The sequence below is a fragment of the Trichechus manatus genome, unplaced genomic scaffold (genome assembly GCF_000243295.1).
Source record: "Trichechus manatus latirostris isolate Lorelei unplaced genomic scaffold, TriManLat1.0 scaffold00092, whole genome shotgun sequence".
Classification (NCBI taxonomy): domain Eukaryota; kingdom Metazoa; phylum Chordata; class Mammalia; order Sirenia; family Trichechidae; genus Trichechus; species Trichechus manatus.
Window position 1 is genome coordinate 11,341,280 of NW_004444028.1, and position 17,956 is coordinate 11,359,235.

Consider the following 17,956-nt stretch of genomic DNA (forward strand, 5'->3'; position numbering starts at 1 on the left):
AGAATTCAAATTTTGTTAAAATTTCATCAGATTGAAGTTTTTTATGAAAAAAGTTTACAACCTGACTTACACAAATAGCAGCAGTGTACATTTCAGTAAAATAAAGTAGGGGAAAACGAATCCCAACTTTTCCAGAAAGTTATCCTTGACGTTTCTAACTTATGTAACTTCTTGCTTCTTGTGGCAATTTGAACACACAGCCCTAAAATTCTTTGATACTCCCCTCATCACAAGATGGAGTCCAATGTCCATCCCCTTAAAGCAGGACTGATGTGTGACTGCTTCCACATAATTTGTCAAAAGTGAAACTGGGTGACTTCCAAGGCTAGGCCATAAAAGACAATGAAAGTTATCTTGTTCGCTGGAACATGTGCACTTGGAGGCTTGCCATGTAAGACTCCAAGTTCACCCCGCTGTGAAAAAGTCAAGCCAAATGGAAAGGTCTGGGTAGGTACAGTAGTTGACAGTCCTAGTCAAGTCATCTCAGCCCAGGCACCAGGCACGTGAGTGAAGCAGCCTTCTGCTCATTCTAGCCCCTACCTGTTGAGTCACCCCTAACCTGTGAGTCTTCCCACTTGAAGCTCCACAAATTGTGGAGCAAAGATAAGACATGTCCACTGTGCCCTGTCTGAATTCTTGACCCACAGAATCTGTGAGCAAAATAAAGCAGCCGCTTTTAAGTTGTTAAGTTTTGGGTAAACTGTTAGACAGTTAACAGTAATCAGAACAGTTCTGATGGCGCTGAAACCTAAGGAACTTGCTTTCAAATAAACCAACCCAAACTCCAGAGGCCATTCGGAGCCCGAGCTGTGTGTGTCTGCTCACAGCACAGGACAACACTGTGAACCATGCAGGCTGCCCTGACCTCCCAGGGCCTAAGGTTAGTACATTCACTTTATTGGAAAAACAGCATCCTATTTCTGTGGTATATGCTTCACCTATTTCCCTCAGTGTAAGAACTGTACCTTTACTTATGCTCTGGATATCAGCCCCTACTACCTCCAAAGGGGACCATCTTGTCTCAATCATCTCAACATCAGCTCCTACCTTCACTATACCACAAACTACAAGGTCACTTATAACCCCCCAGCTCTTTGTTCTCAGATGAATTTAGCACAAAGCCTTGCTGCAGTGACCCTAAACAGTAGTCTGGGTGTCCCCACCTGTCATGGATTGAACTGTCCCCCCCAAAAAATGTGTGTAACAATTTGGCTAGGCCATGATTCCCAGAACTGTGTGGTTGTCCTCCATTCTGTGATTGTAATTCTATGTTAAAGAAGATTAGAGTGGAATTGTAACACCACCCTGACTCAGGTCACATCCCTGATCCAGTGTAAAGGGAGTTTCCCTGGGGTGTGGCCTGCACCACCTTTTATCTCTTGTAAGAGATAAAAAGAAAGGGAAGCAAGCAGAGAATTGGGAACCTCATACCATGAAGAAAGCAGTGCCGGGGTCCCTGCGCCGAGAAGCTCCTAGTCCAGGGGAACACTGATGAGAAGGCCGAGAGAGAGAAAGCCTTCCCCTAGAGCTCACACCCTGAATTCGGACTTTTAGCCAACTTTACTGTAAGGAAATAAACTTCTCTTTGTTAAAACCAACCACTCGTGGTATTTCTGTTACAACAACACTAGATAACTAAGACACCACCCCATACCAAAATCACCCAGGTGCCTGTTAAACATGCAGATTCCTCAGGCCCACTGTGAACCTAGAGAGTCAGACTCTCCGGAGGTACTCTCAGGGTGATTCTTATGCACAGTAAAATCTGAGACACCCTGTCACTCTGACTTCCCAAAACATTAAATAACAACAAAAAATCCTCATTGTCCTTTTACCTGTCTGGCATCTGGATTCCATCAAAGGTGCCTTTTCCTCTCCCTCAACCTATCATTGTTGTTTTCTTTTTATTATACGTTCTTCCCCTGGATCATGTCATCAACTCCTGTGCTCTCAATCACCAACATAAACCTGATTCCTAAATTTCCGGCCACAGACTAGAACTCTCCTCAGTCCAATCCCACATATCAGACTGATTTTTGGATAACGCCACTTGAATGCCTAATAGGTACCACAGATGTACATCCAAATACAGTATATCCAAGACCAAATGCCTCACCTTCTTTCACCAAGCCCATCTCAATGAATGGCACTTGGTCAACCAAGTTATCTTTGACTCTTCTTTCACTTCCCTGAGACAATCACCAGGCCAGCCTAATCTACTCCTGAATATCTTTTACCAGCCTTTCCTCTCCAATTCACAGCTGGGCTCTTATAATTTCTTCCCTAAATTACTGCAACTACTTGCTACCCTCATTCAATGCATTCTCCCCATTGTATCCAAGGTTATAGTTCTAACACCCAATCCAGATCCTGTCACTCCTTCCTTACCACGATATAAGGTCCTTCATGATCTGGTCCCTGCTTACTTCTCTACCCTCTTGTTTGACATTGCTCCCTAATGCCCTAAATTCAACTGGACTTAAGAGTGCTCCAAACTCAGCATGGTCTCTTCTCTCTCCCTTTCCATTTGTGGCTCTCTGCATGGAACGGCCTTTCAGACCTTTTCACACCAAAGCTAATACCTATTTCACCTTAGGTAGGGCGGCTGAGTCATCACCTCTCCAGAAGGCCTCTTGCCTCTTACTTTTACTCCACCCTAACCTGAATTACTAGCTTCTTTTATGGACCAGCCTCATGCCATACTCTATGTAATGCCCTGAGAGTATGGTCAAGATATAGCCAAGTGGAAAAAGCAGACAATAAAAACAAACAAAATAATAGAGCCTTGTGAAAAGTTTTAAAGAACACAAACAGGAAGCTTTAATAGAGAATTACCGAGAAGGAATACGTTAGGCAGTGTTCAGGGAGACCTTCTGAGGTAGTAACACTTAGGCTAAAATCTGGTAAATAAGAAGATAGGCAACAAAGCAAAGAAAATTCTAGGCACAGGGAAGTGCAAAAGCCCTGAGTGGGAACTAGCTTAGAAGGCCTGTTACTTTAGTGAGTGAATGAACGCCTCTATTGGTACTTACCACAACATATCTGAGCAACCAAGTATGGAGCTAGTCATTTGTCTTCGAATTGTACATAGTTAACAAATAATTATTAAATGAATCATATGCTACGGCACAGATCACTCTGTGACACTAGGCAGCTCCATTAACTATGGGGCTTTGTACTCTCCCCCTGGGAGTCATGGTGTTAAGAGTCCTTTTGGAAGACATAACCTGATAATCAACATAACCTTAAAAAAGTTAAGTCACAAGTTATGCATATCATTTATCTCTACTTCAATTCTTAAAACTGGTTGATATTCAATTCTTAGAGATGAGAATCCTCAAAAGATATGAATACGACTGATCTTTGTAAATCTTCATTTTACACCAGGGAGCTAAGATGTACAATTTTTTTATATGCTAACAATTTTAACATTTTACACTGGCAAAAACTGTGGTGGGGGAGGAGACTGAATATCACTTATAACTACTCCTCACTTATCAACTATCTCATTACCTGACATTTTCCAATTACAACGATAGTAAAAAAATCTACTGTCCGACTATTTTGTGCATTAACAACATACGTCTGGCAGTAACAAACACCAAGGTGCAAGGTGAGAGTAAAAACGTTGGCTACGACGCTTAAGGTTATGTGTCAACTTGGCTGGGACATGACTCTCAATGGTTTGGAAGTTATGTAATAACATAATTTGACAGTTATGCAATGATGTAGTCATCCTCCATTTTCATGTAACATCGATTTTCAAATAACAACCTGGTCTTTGGAACCTAACTTTGTCGATAAGTGAGAAGTGGGTGTACTGAAACATCAGAAACAAAGCTGGGGATATGGAGGCGGGGCCAAGATGGCGGAGTAGTCAGACACTTAAAACAAAGACCTGAAAAAACAAGTTATTCGATTATATACGGCAATCTGGGAGCCCTGAACATCACAGGCAGAGTTGAAGAACCGGACTGAGTGGCAGGGGGAGGGAGAGACGGTTCAGGAGCAGCAAAGAGTTGCCAGACCTGAGCCGGTGAGAGCCTGAGCCCTTAAGGCCTGAGCAGTTTGGGGGTGAGCAGTGAGGCAGGCAAGCAGACGTGCTTGGGAAGTGCATTTTCCGCACCAGGAGAGACCCAGCACCAGAGACTCTACACGGCCACACAGAACCAGTGAGAAGCAGCCCTTCACGAAAGATAAGTACTTGCGTATGGCTTACCACATGGATCAAAACACCCCCCTTAGGGAAAAACCTCTCTTCCATTTACCTCCCTGCTCCCTGCTCTGCACTGGGCCCCAGATCGGCTTCAGCAATTGCCGAGTCCCCTGGGCCAGAAGTAGGATCTGTCACACCCGGAACCATTCTCCCAACCTTGGAGAGTCAACAAACTAACAGGGGAAAAAATAAACTGCCGGCTCCCCTAAGCCAGGAACCCAGGGTAGGCAAAGCTCCTTTGCCTAGGCACAGGCATAAGGGATCCATGGACTTTTGAGTGCCCTTCCCTCTGCCTAGACTTGTGTGGGCCCATCTCAACAGCGTAGGCCCTCATTACCGCAGTACAACAGGGTATATACCAACCAGAACTCTAACTTCAACTGTTTCATTTCTTGACATTTGACACCGTTCTGCCCATTAAGCAGGGTCTTTACCCACCCACATCAGGGGCCTGAGGACTGGTGGCTCCACCCACCCCATCTGCGAGAGGGGCCCATGAATAAGAGGTGCCCCCCAGTCCTTACAGCTGACAGCATTAGGTGCTCACAGTCCGGCTGCAAAACCCACCCACCTATGCACCCTAGGGAACAGGGACACGCCTTCCTCCTGGACACTCACGGGTGGCCATCAGCCCCCTGCCTTGCTCAGAGTGTGTCCCCCTGCTGCAGCCAGATGCCTGTGCCTACATCAATCACCCATGCCTATCTAGGACCGTAAGTGAGAGCCTACACCACACACTTGGTGGCTATCTACCTGGGCACCTGAGCTGAATCCGTACAGGAGGAGTGGGCGGACTCCTGAGCTCACATACTTAGTAACAGATCTAACCACCTGGTGACAGGACATTAGCACTTCAAAGATGCCAATAATCAAACTAGCTCATACGAGCAGCCTATTTGGACATTTCAAAACAAAACAAGAAGCTAGGACACAGTAAGCAAACATAAAAAGCTGAAAATATGACCAAGACAAACTAATTTCAGAAAACTAACCTTCAGAAGAAATAATAAAGGATTACCTGCCAAAAAACGCCACTTTCATGTGTCTCCGAGACAGCACCTCACCAATGACAGAAAGCTTGCTTTTATACCCTTCTATTTCTATCACATCATCCTCAGTGGCTATTTGATCAAGTTCTGGATTCTTATATGTCACTGCAAAATTAAAACAGTATTAGAAAAAGTAACATAAACGAATACACTGATTTAATTAAACAATGGAATATTTGTACATATTTATCTTGGCTTTCTTCCATAATATTAAAACACTGTTTGAAAAAATAAAAAGACCCATAATTAGAAATTTGAATATCTTATAAAAGTTGCATACTGTGTTGCACTGGGCCCTAAGAACACCGCCAAAAGAATTTCAAAATTATCAAAAATTGTCAAGTCTCCAAGAAGAGATGCCCTAAGGGAGCATTTCCTGTGTGGGGCAAGGGCCCAGTCAATAGTATCTATTATTCATCTAGGTCTCAAAAATACAAAATACAAAAATGCATTTCTCAGTAGAGAAACCAGAATCTAATATTCACCTACTGTTCCACTCTGGATCTTCAGGTTTTAATCTGAGAAGGAAGACCCACAAGTTAAGTAAGAGTAAGGTTTGAACAGGAACCCCCCAGAAATAGAAATATGGACCAAGGAGGCCACCAGGCTAGGAAAGACTTTTTTTGACTCCTTCCCACAGGGTTGGAGCACAACAGCTCATTTATCATGAGAAGGTGGAGAGGAAAGAGAATTGGAGATTGTATCCCACTCCTGTCTGGTTTGGGGTTAACTGTTTAGATTAACTAGTTCTAATGCACCCTCCATGGGTGGAAGTAGCCAGAAAAGCCTACTTTTGAAAAGTAGAAAACCCCTTCAGTTTTGTTTTTGTTTTACACTTCAGGAATAAGAGAAAATCTGACATGTGCATGTTTATTAGCTCTTTCTGAAGGTAAAGACATGGAGATTCATTTGGGTATGTGAATGGTCCTAATTAGAGACAAACACTCTCACTTGAAACATACCCAGTGCTCACTTAATTAAACTTTGGCTTTAACCTATATCATCATACTTTCCTAATGCATTAATAAAATACGTGCAATCTGGTAAATAACAGAAGGACTGGCTTAAGTATCATCACATTCACTTTTGCTTTGTATTTTATTCTTGCTCCTCCAAGTTCTTCCTGATTTTTTTGCTTCCTCCCTTTTTTGCTACATTTTTTCTGAGGTTCTAAAAGCAATTAAATTTAATTTAGTTTCTAAAGCCAATATTTATTAGCTCCTAGCATAGTGCACAACCTGTTAACAGGCTCAATATACAGATGCTGCAATGTTTAACTTCATTTTCTATCAACTTTTTAGAAAAAATATTCAGACTGCAACTAGTATCACATAACAATATAAGTTTCTGTATGAGAAATTAACTTGAGCTGTAAACTTTCACCTAAGTACACACACACACACAAATTTCAAAAGTCACGGTGCCAGCCCAAATTTTTTGCAAATTGGAAACATCAAAATTCTACAGCACTCCTTTTTTTGGCATTCAACAAAACCTGAATTGCATCACACTAGGTATTAGGGACACAATAACAAGGCATGATCCCTGCCTTCAAGCTCAAAATCTGGTGAGGTTAGGAGGGAAAAGGAAAAAAGTTTGATTATATCAACCTACCAGATGTTCCACTGGAGAAGTTTACATACTCCCTCCCTTTTCACTGTACGTGTTTGAGGGTCATGTAATTTTAAGAACCAGGAGGAATTTCAACAGTTATCTCCCAAGAAGTATTCTCTACTAAAATATTTCTTTGTTAGAAAACGTCCTGGAGGTGCAATAGTTTAGCACTCGGCTGCTAACCAAAAGGTTCAAACTCACCCAGTGGCTCCAAAAGAGAAAGACCCGGCAATCTACTTCCCTAAAGGGTGCAGCCAAAAAAACCCTATGTACGAGTTCTACTCTGTCACACAGGGTCACTATGGGTCATAATCGACTTGATGGCACTCAGCAGCAACAACTATAACCACCTTTGTTTGAACAGTTATACTCATTTAAGAAAAGTCCTTTTTCTCTCCTTCCCACTGCATCCCAGCCTCATTTGGGAGGATGAGATAGGTCTGAGGCCTTGGCGTAGCTGCTGAGTTGGGGAGGAGACAAGTATATTGATTAAATGTGGCTGCCTGATTTTGATTTTCAGTCTGGGTATTTAGCGTGTGATTTTGGGAAGTTGCTTAACTTCTCTGTGCCTTGATTTCTCATCTTTAAAATTAGTATACGACAACCTGCCACAGTCCTGACATGAAGATTAAACGAATTATTAACATAGTAAAACACTTACAATAGTACACTGCTCTCATTTCTTGGTTATTAAAACTCTCAATCTTCCTCTTTTGGAAAGCAGAAATTTTATTTGTTTTGGAATCCTTCAAAGTACAGAGTACAATGCCCTATATGTGTTCAATAACTAAGGTTGAACATATGAACATTGTTAACATGTCTAACATTTTGTTAATCTACTACAAAAAAAAAAATTAAAAGGATACAATAAACCTAATATTGAAAGAATAAAGCAACTTTATTTTCAATACATTTTCTTAAAATAATCTCTTTAAGAACTTAGAGGAACTAACCTTCAACAAAACGTGATCCGTCAGTAACAAACTCCAATAACTGATCAAAGATTGCAGTAATTGCCTTCTTAGCCAGCACGAAGTGCTTCAGAGGAGAAGCAGTTTCTGCCATTATGCTGCTGAGAGAAAAAAAAGGTTAGAGAAGTACAAATTAAACTAGATAATGGACATGCAAACTAATGAACCTACTGGTGTCATTCACTCCCCAATTAAACTGCCAAAAGATTTTACTAAATTGTTTTTTTTAGGGGAAGTGTTTTAAACAGACAACTAAAGACTGCATTGAAATGATTCTTTCACTAAAATAAGGGAAATCTATTAGCCAAAGTCTTCGTTGCAATTTCTATTTTATTTCCCTTTGGTATAGATGAAACTAATTACAGCTAAGTTATGACTGCGTGTGACTCTTAGAGTACCATCAGGGAGCTGGGTCAGAGGAAGCCAAGTTCACAAACAATAAGATATTTTCTCAACTTGAAGCTCTAGATGGGTGGAGGTGGAGATGCAGAGTGAGGAAATAAAACTCCAAGATCACAATGCAATACTGACGTTTTGAAACAGCTATCATCACACAAAACAAGGAGGCAAACTGTAAAGCGAGCATCAAGCTTCCGCCAAAGAACTTCAAGAGATATGTTTTTAAATTCTTTTTTTTCCCTGGCGGCTCCTCATGAAAAAACGTCAGCAAAGACAAACGCTCACACCCCAGTCTAATCCTGGTGTGTGCGTGGAATGGAGCCCAGTGGCCGAAGTGAAGGCTGTTGCTTCGATAAAGGGTCACGAAACGACTGCGCGAAAGAGCTGTAAGGGGAAAGCAGCGTGAGAAAACGACGCCGTTCGGCCCGACGTGAACACCTACCTTGGGGAAAGGCCTTCCAAGCCTGACACACCGGGCGCCGGAGCCCGCCTGCCGAGCCCGGAGCCAGACCCCGCCGCCGCACCACGCGCGCCGCTCCCGGTCCCCCACCCCGGCGGCCGGCCCAGCTCCGAACCCCGTTTGCTTGCTCCTTCCCCGCGGGATCGCGCCGGCGGCGCCTGGTCAGTGAGCGCCTCGCGCACGACTCCCCGCCCCCGTTCCCGGAAGTCCGAAGGTCACCCCGAGCGTCCCGAACGGGCCGGCGGCCAAGGCAGCGCGCACTTAGGCTGTGCGCGCTCCCACGAGTCACCGAGCAACCACAGTTGGGCCACAGCCTCCCAGCCGCCTCATTCTCTCGAGGGAGGCTGGGACGCGGGGAGGAGACAGGAAGAGCAGCAAAGGGGCGGTCACTTCCGGTCTCTTGCCCTTTCCTTTTCTGTTTGGCTCCGTGGCCGGAAGTGTGTCTACGTACGGCGCCATTATTATTAACGGCAGAAGGCGGAAATTTGGTGAGGGCAGAGGTTGTCGTCGGAAGAGCGGCTTTCCTCTCCACATTCCAACTTTTCTTCTCCTGCCTTCGCCCTTCAAAGTGTCCAAGGCTCTGCCCAGACTGGGAAGAGCTAGTTGCCAGTGGCTGGCTTAGTGAAGTAGAAGAGGGTGGGGTGTGGTGGGGACTGCGAGACAATAGGGATTCCAAGATATAAATAATACCCACTTTGTTGGTTGTGGAGCTCTGGTGGTCTAGTGGTTAAGAGCTTGGCTGCTAACCAAAAGGTCAGTTGTTGAAATCCACCAGCCACTCCTTGGAAATCCTATGGAGCAGTTCTACTCAGTTTGATGGGGTCTTCATGAGTCAGAATCAACTCCACGGCAATGGGTTTGGTTTTGGTTTATTGGTGGTTGTGAAAATTAAGTGGGTTGATACCATGTAAAGTGCTTAGAACACTGCTGGGTGTATAGTAAGAACTGGACAAATCTTAGGTATTGTTTTTCTTTTGGGACATGAGTATCAAGTAAGCGAATGCAATAATTTAGATGATTTTAGACAGTGCTTAATAGTCTGAAAACAAAAAAACCTTGGTAAAGAAATAGACTAACTGAAGGAAAATGCGAAAAAGACTGAGCCTCTTAGGTGGTCCTATTTGAGGAGGTAGTATTTCCTGGCTCTTCCCCAGGAGCGAATCCAGGGAAAATCTGAAGGAAGAGCACCTGAGATAATGGGAACAGTCAGTCTAATGGCCCCTAAGAGGGAGAGTAGTATGGTTAACAAAAAAAGAAAGAAAGCAGTATGGATGAGTTGTAGAAATAGAAAGGGAGAATGGGGGAAATAAGTTTAGAAGGAGGGCAGGTGTGGGATCATATAGGCTGTGATGGTTGAGATAGTGTGTCAGCTTGGCTGGGCCATGATTCTCAGTGATTTGACAGTTATGTAATGGTGTAATCCGTCCGTGATGAGATCTGCTATGAGTAGCCAATCAGTTGAAAGGGAGTTTTCTTGGGAGCGTGACCTGCATCCAATATATATAGACTTTCTGGCAAACCTCGATGGCTTTTGCTATGCTCTGGATCCTGCATTTGGCTCATCATCATCTGACCTTCGGTTCTTGGGACTTGAGCCAGCAGCCTGCCATCTTACCTGTCAGTCTTTGATTTATGAGCCCCTGCAGCTGCCTGAGTCAGGAGAAGCCTCCAGCCCAATAGCTGTCTGACGGAGTTGGGACTTTCCAGCCTCTACAACCACGTGAGCTGTTTCCTTGATATAAATACCTCTCTCTCTCCTCTGTCTCTTTATATTCGTGTGTGTGTGTGTGTGTGTGTGTGTATCTATATACAGACACACACACACACTTTACTGATTTTTCTTCTCTAGAGAACCCAGCTTAAGACATTTGGTATCGAGAGTGGTTCTGGAAAAATGAAATTGTTTTCTAAATTGGTTCTCAAGGCTGGTTAGTCTTAAAGATGTCGATGACTCTACTTAAGTAGTAAAGAGGGCACTGCTAATCTATGGCTTGAGGTAGCAATAGAAATACATAAAATATTACCACCAATAGATCAAGTATTGGTAATAGGCGAGCGTCATGGATTGAATTGTGTCCCCCCAAAATATCTCTCAACTTGGCTGGGTCATGATTCTCAGTATTATATGACTGTGTACCATTTTATAATCTGATGTGATTTCCTTATGTGTTGTGAACTCTATCACTATGATGTAATAAGATGGATTAGTGGCAGTTATACCAATGAGGTCTACAAAGTTAGATAGTGTCTTAAGTCAATCTCTTTTGAAATATGAAAGAGAGAAGCAAGCAGAGACACATGGGGAGCTCATACCACCAAGAAAGCAGTGCCAGGTGCAGACCGCATCCTTCGGACCTGAGGTTCCTACACAGAGAAGCTCCCAGACCAAAGGAAGATTGATGACACGGACCTTCCTCCAGAGCCGAAAGAGAAAGCGCTCCCCTGGCGCTGACGCCCTGAATTTGTACTTGTAGCCTATTGGACTGTGAGAGAATAAACTTTTCTTTGTTAAAGCCATCCACTTGTAGTATTTCTGTTATAGCAGCACCAGATGACTAAGACAGCGAGGCTCTGGGTGATCACGTGTTTCATACTTTTCCACAATTTTGTCAGAATGAGAAGTATAAGGAAGCTGGTTGGTTGGTACTACTTTTGCTAGACCAAGTGGTGGAAGACAGAGATGAGCTCACAGCTTCAGAGTCACAGCTCAAGTGCCACATAAATGATCTCCAAGTTGCCACTTGTTCCCAGAAAGAAAAGATTATTTCTTGTACTACCAGAGCTGATATTGCCAAAAGCCAAACCAGAGTTTTACTGTAAGAGTGGCTAAATTACAATGCCAATTGAATCCCTAGCCTAGAATGGTGTCTGAAGTTAAACTTGGGTTTGGATCATATGGGCAGATAATCAGGAATCTGGGGACACTGAGACCCTAAATTCTGTAGTATCACTTCTGCCAACAAAACCATTAGCCCCTCCACCTCCATCTGTAGACATTACCCCAGCTGTGTCTGAAGGGCGTTTGTCTGAGATATCACCTGCGGCAGCATCTGAGTCATTGCCTGGGACATCACCAGGGGCAGATGGCTTACAGGACATTGCTGAATGTTCTCAAAACACATCACCACCACCCATTTTTGCTTCTAGACCTGTAACTAGATTTAAGTCCCAGTGAGCCCCAAAAGCTGAAGTACAAAGTATGACCCAGGAAGAGGTATGCTACACTCCAAAAGAACTACTTGACTTTTCTAATATGTACAAACAGAATCCTCAGGAATCTGTGTGAGAATGGCTGTTACGGGGGTGGGATAATGATACAAGAAACACAGTTGGGTCAGTCTGAGTTTATTGATATGGGTCCACTAAGCACAGAGTCTTCATTCAGTGTTTCAGCTCTAGAGGTTAGGAAAGGATCTAATAGTTTATTTGGTTGGTTCACTGAAGCATGATTACGCAGTGGTCTACACTAAATCAAGTACCAGAAGTACCAGACCTGCCTTGGTATACTGTGAAAGAAGGTATCCAAAGGCTTAGGGAAATTGGCATGTTAGAATAGATTTATCACATTAAACCCACAGGCCCCCACATGGAGTGCCCAGAGGAAAAACTTTTACCACAACGGTGAGGAACAAATTTGTGAAGGGAGCCCAAGAATTCTTGAAGACTATTATGATTGCTATTTTATGTAAGTCAGATTTGACAGTGGGAGCTACCCTAACTGAATTAAGACACCTAACTACAATGTGGCTGATTGGACCCCATGGTGGTAGGGGCTGAGTGGTGGCGCTCAATCAACAAAGACAAGGTGGTATGGTTACCATAATGGACAGCAAAGTCAAAGCAGTAATCAGAATCGTCTGACTCATACAGACTTATGGCGTTGGCCACTTAGTCATGGTGTTCCTAGGAGTGAAATAGATGGGTAATCTACTAAATGTTTACTTGATCTGTACAAGCGGAAGAATTCCAGGTCAAGTGAAAGGCAGTCTAACTTGATTCACCAGAATAGAGAGTCTTGGCCACTCAATGAATTCCCAGAGCGAGTTTTCAGACCCACAATCCCTTAAATGAAGGGGAGGCCAGGTCTCCTTGAGGAAGGACCCCACTACACTGTCAAAAATTTATACTGTTAATCTTTCTCCTAGCCTTCCCCAAAGAGATCTACAACCTTTTATGAGAGTGAATGTTCTCTGAGGAAAAGGAAATAATCAGACTTTTCAGGGATTACTGGATACTGACTCTGAACTGACACTAACTACAGGAGACCCAAAATGTCACTGTGGCCCACCAGTCAGAGTGGGGACATATAGACCTCAGGTTATTAATGGAGTCATAGTTCATGTCTTTCTCACAGTGGGTCCAGTGGGTCCCCGAACCCATCCTGTAGTAATTTCCCCAGTTTCCTAATGCATGATAGGAATAGACATACTCAGCAACTACCAGAACCCCCACACTGGATCCCTGACATGTAGAGTGAGGACCATTATGGCAGGAAAGGCTATGTGGAAGCCATTAGAACTGTCCCTCCCTAGGAAAATAGTAAGCCAGAAGCAATACTGCATTCCTGGAGGGATTGCAGAGATTACTGCCACCATCAAGGACATGAAGGATGCAGGGGTGGTGATTCCCACCACATCCCCATTCAACTCACCTATTTGGCATGTGCAAAAAAAAAAAAAAAAAAAGATGGATCTTGGAGAATGACAGTGGATTATCGAAAATTTAACAAGGTGGTGACTCCAATTGCAGCTGCTGTTCCAGATGTGGTTTCATTGTTGAGCAAATTAATATATATCTCCTGTTGCCTGGTATGCAGCTATTGATCTTGTTAATGCCTTTTTGTCCATTCTTATTTTGAAGGATCACCAGAAGCAGTTTGCCTTCACTGGCAAGGCCAGCAATACACCTTCACTGTTCTACCTCAGTGGTATATTAACTCTCCAGCCCTATGTCATAATGTAGTCCTCAGGAAGGTTGATCACCTTTCCCTTGCACAAGATGTCACACTGGCCCATTACATTGATGACATTATGCTGACTGGACCTAGTAAGGAAGAAGTATCAATGTCTCTGGACTTATTGGTAAAACATTCGCATCCTACTGAAACCCCAAACTCATTGCCATCAAGTCAATTCTGACTCATAACAACCCCAAAGGACAGAGTAGAACTGCCCCCATAGGACTTCCAAGTCTATAAACCTTTACAGAAGCAGACTGCTCCATTTTTCTCCCATGGAGCAGCTGGTGGGTTTGAATCCCCGACCTTTCATTTAGCAGCCCAGCATTTAACCACTGTGCCATCAGGGCTCCCAATTTGCGTGCTAGAGGGTGGGAAATAAATATGAAAACAATTCAGGCACCTTCCACCTGAGTGAAATTTCTAGGGGTCTAGTGGTGTGGGGCACGTCGAGATACTCTAAAGTGAAGGATATGTTATTGCATCTGGCCCCTCCCACAACTAAAGAGGAGGCACAATGCCTTGTGGGGCTCTTTGGATTTTGGAGGCACCATATCCCTCATGTGTGTACTACTCCAGCCTGTTTATCAAGCTGCTAGTTTTGAGTGGGGCCCAGAACAAGAGAAGGCTCTGCAACAGGTTCAGGCTGCTGGGCAAGCAGCTCTGCCACTTGGGCCATATGATCCAGCTGATCCAATGGTGCTTGAAGTGTCAGTGGCAGATAGAGATGCTGTTTGGAGTCTTTGGCAGGCCTCTATTGGTGGATCACAGTGCAGACCCTTAGGATTTTGGAGCAAAGCCCTGCCATCCTCTGCAGATAGCTACTCCCCTTTTGAGAAACAGCTTTTGGCTTGTTACTGGGCCTTAGTAGAGACTGAATGCTTAACTATGAGGCACGAAGTCACCATGTGACCTGAGCTGCCCATCTTGAATTGGGTGTTGTCTGAGCCACAGAGCCGTAAGTTGGACGTGCACAGGAGCACTCCATCATTAAATGGAAGTGGTATATATGAGATTGGGCCTGAGGAGGACCTGAAGGCACACGTAAGTTGCATGAGGAAGTGGCTGAAATGCCCATGGTCTCCACTCCTGTTACATTACGTGCCCTCTCCCAGTCTGCACCTATGGCCTCGTGGGGAGTTCTTTATGATCAGTTGACTAAGGAAGAGAGAATTTGTGCCTGGTTTACATATGGTTCTGCACAATACGCAGGCACCACTCGAAAGGTGACAGCTGCAGCACTACGGCCCCTTCCTGGGAAATCCTCCCAGTTGGCAGAACTTCAAGCAGTGCACCTTGTTGTTCACTTTGCTTGGAAGGAAAAATGGCCAGATGTGTGACTGTATACTGATTCATGGGCTGTGTCCAGTGGTTTGGCTGGATGGTTAGGGACTTGGAAGGAACATGATTGGAAAATTGGAGACAAGGAAGTATGGGTAATAGGTATGTGGTTAGACCTCTCTGAATGGGCCAAAGAAGTGAAAATATTTGTGTCCTGTGTGAATGCTAACCAAAGGGTGACCTCAGCAGAGGAGGATTTTAACAAGTGGATAGGATGACATGTTCTGTGGAAACCAGACATCCTCTTTCCCCAGCCACTCCCATCATTGCTCAATGGGCTCATGAACAAAGTGGCCATGGTGGCAGGGATGGAGGTTATGCATGGGCTCAGCAAAATGGATTTCCTCTCACCAATGCTGACTTGGCTACAGCCACTGCTGAGTGCCCAATCTGCCAGCAGCAGAGAGCAACACTGAGTCCCCGATATGGCACCATCCTTCAGGGTGATCAGCCAGCAACCTGGTGGCAAGTTGATTATATTGGACCACTTCCATCATGAAAAGGGCAATGTTTTGTTCTTCCTGGAATAGACAGTTACTGTGGATACGGATTTGCCTTCCCTGCAAACAGTGCTTCTACCAAAGCTACCATCCATCGACTTACAGAATGCCTTGTCCACCGTCATGGTATCCTACACGTTATTGCCTCAGATCAAGGGACTCACTTCACAGCAAATAAAGTGCAGCAGTGGGCCCCTGTTCATGGAATTCACTAGTCTTAACATGTTCCCCATCATCCTGAAGCAGCAATGTAATGGCCCTCTAAAGACACAATTACGGTACCAGCTAGGTGGCAATACCTTGCAGGGTTGAGGCAGTGTTCTCCAGGAGGCTGTATATGCTCTAAACAAGCACTCAGTATATAGTGCTGTTTCTCCCATAGCCGGGATTCATGGGTCCAGAAATAAAGGGGTGGAAATGGGAGTGGCACCACTCACTATTACCCCAGTGACCCACTCAAAAAATTTTTGTTTCCTTTCCCCATGACCTTATGCTCTGTGAGTCTAGAGGTTTTAGTTCCAAAGGCAGGAATGCTCCCACCTGCAGACACATCACTGATTCCATTGAACTGGAAGCTAAGAATGCCACCTGGCCACATTGGGCTCCTTATGCCTCTGGATCAACAAAGAAGGGAGTTACCATATAGGCTGGTGTGATTGATTCTGATTACCAAGAGGAAATCAGATTGATATTACATAATGGAAGTAAAGAAGAGTATGTCTGGAATGCAGGAGATCCCTTAGGGTGTCTCTTAGTACTACTATGCCCTGTGATTAAAGGCAGTGAAAAACTACTGCAACCCAATTCCGACATGACTACTAAATTACTAGTACTAATGGCCCCGACCCTTCAGGAAAGAAGGTTTGGGTCACTCCACCAGGCAAAGAACCACGACTAACTGAGGTGCTTGCTGAGGGCAAAGGGAATACAGAATGGGTGGTGGAAGAAGGTAGTTCTAAATACTAATTACAACCATGTGACCAGTTGCAGTAATGAGGACTCTAATTGTCATAAGTATTTCTGCGTTGTATGTGTGCATCAAATATTTTTGTTTTCTTTACTTATAAGATGTAAACAGGACTAGTGCATTTTTGGTTGTATGTGTGTTCATTGTATCATGTTAGGTGCAAGTATGACTTTATAATTGTCTTTACTCAGAGATTATGTATGGTTTAAGGAGATACGTACCGGGGCCAAGTTTACAAGGGGCAGACTGCGATGGTTAAGGTTTTGTGTCAACTTGGCTGGGCCATGATCCTCAGTGGTTTGGTAGTTAATGATGTAGTTTGGCGGTCGTATGATGTTGTGATCACTTCCATGATGAGATTTGTTATAATGTGATCACCTCCATGATGGGATCTGCTGTGAGTAGGCAGTCAGGTGAAAGGGAGTTTCCTTGGGCATGTGGCCTGTATTGAGGATAAGTGGACATTCTTGCAAGGCTGTGGGCTTTTATTTACTCTGGATCCTGCAGCTGCCTTCCATTCATCTGACCTCAGGTTCTTGGGACTTGAGCTAGCAGCTTACCTGCGGTCTTGCCTGCTGATCTTGGGTTTCATTGATCTTTGCAGTGTGTGAACAAGAGTCCTGCTCTCTGATCTGTCATTCTTGGGTTTGCCAGACCCTGTGACTATGTGAATCAGGAAAAGCCTCTATCCTGACCCATGGATTTGGGATGTTCCAGCCTCTACAACCACATGAGCTATTTCCTTGATATAAATCTCTCTAAATACATATTGATTTGCTTTACTGGTTTTGCTTCTCTAGAGAACCCAGCCTAAGACACCTTGTAACACAAAGCGTACTTTAATAACATGAAAAACACTTTTGACTTCGTGTACTTGAATTGGAGAAACTATATTGTTTTGTAATTCACACAAAGTATCGGGAACTTTCTTGTCTCTGCAAAACAGTGTACTGAGATAACATGGAAAACACTTTTGTCTTCATGTACTTGAATGAGAGAAGCTATAAATTGTTTTCTCATTCACAGAATGTATAGGGAACGTTCTTGGCCTTGTTACACAAGGTGTATATTGATACCATGTAAAGCTGTTTTGAATTCCTCTACTTGGATGGGAGAAACTGTGCATTGTTTTCTCATTCACACATTGTATTATGAATAATCCCATCCTTGTAACACAAAGTATACTTTGATAACATGTAAAAATATTTTGAATTCATGTACTTGATGGGAGAAGCTGTACATTGTATTGGAAACTTTCCAATTCTTGTAACATACAGTGTACTTTGATAACATGTAAAACTCTTCTGACTTTATGTACTTGAATGGGAGAAACTGTACATTGTTTTCACATTCACATGATGTATTGCGAACTTTCCCATCCTTGTAACACAAAGTGTACTTTGACTACATGTAAAACTTCTTTGACTTCATGTACTAGAATGGGAGAAACTGTATTTTGGTTTCTTATTCACTCAATGTATT

At 43.7% G+C, this 17,956-nt stretch overlaps 1 protein-coding gene across 2 annotated transcripts in view; it reads right to left on the reverse strand.

Moving 5' to 3' along the window:
• Positions 1–8,994, reverse strand: part of MFN1 (mitofusin 1) — a 40,426-nt gene extending 31,432 nt beyond the window's left edge. The window contains exons 1-3 of one of the 2 annotated variants that reach the window (XM_004382325.2): positions 8,692–8,994; positions 7,833–7,948; positions 5,235–5,370 (exon numbers count right to left, since the gene is read on the reverse strand). In XM_004382325.2, the coding sequence (XP_004382382.1) occupies positions 5,235–5,370; positions 7,833–7,944 (248 nt within the window). In that variant the 5' untranslated portion in view covers positions 7,945–7,948; positions 8,692–8,994. Of the gene's footprint in view, positions 1–5,234; positions 5,371–7,832; positions 7,952–8,691 lie in introns of both variants that reach the window. The other variant, XM_023736844.1, reaches the window with a different exon arrangement.
• Positions 8,995–17,956: the final 8,962 nt, after the last annotated feature.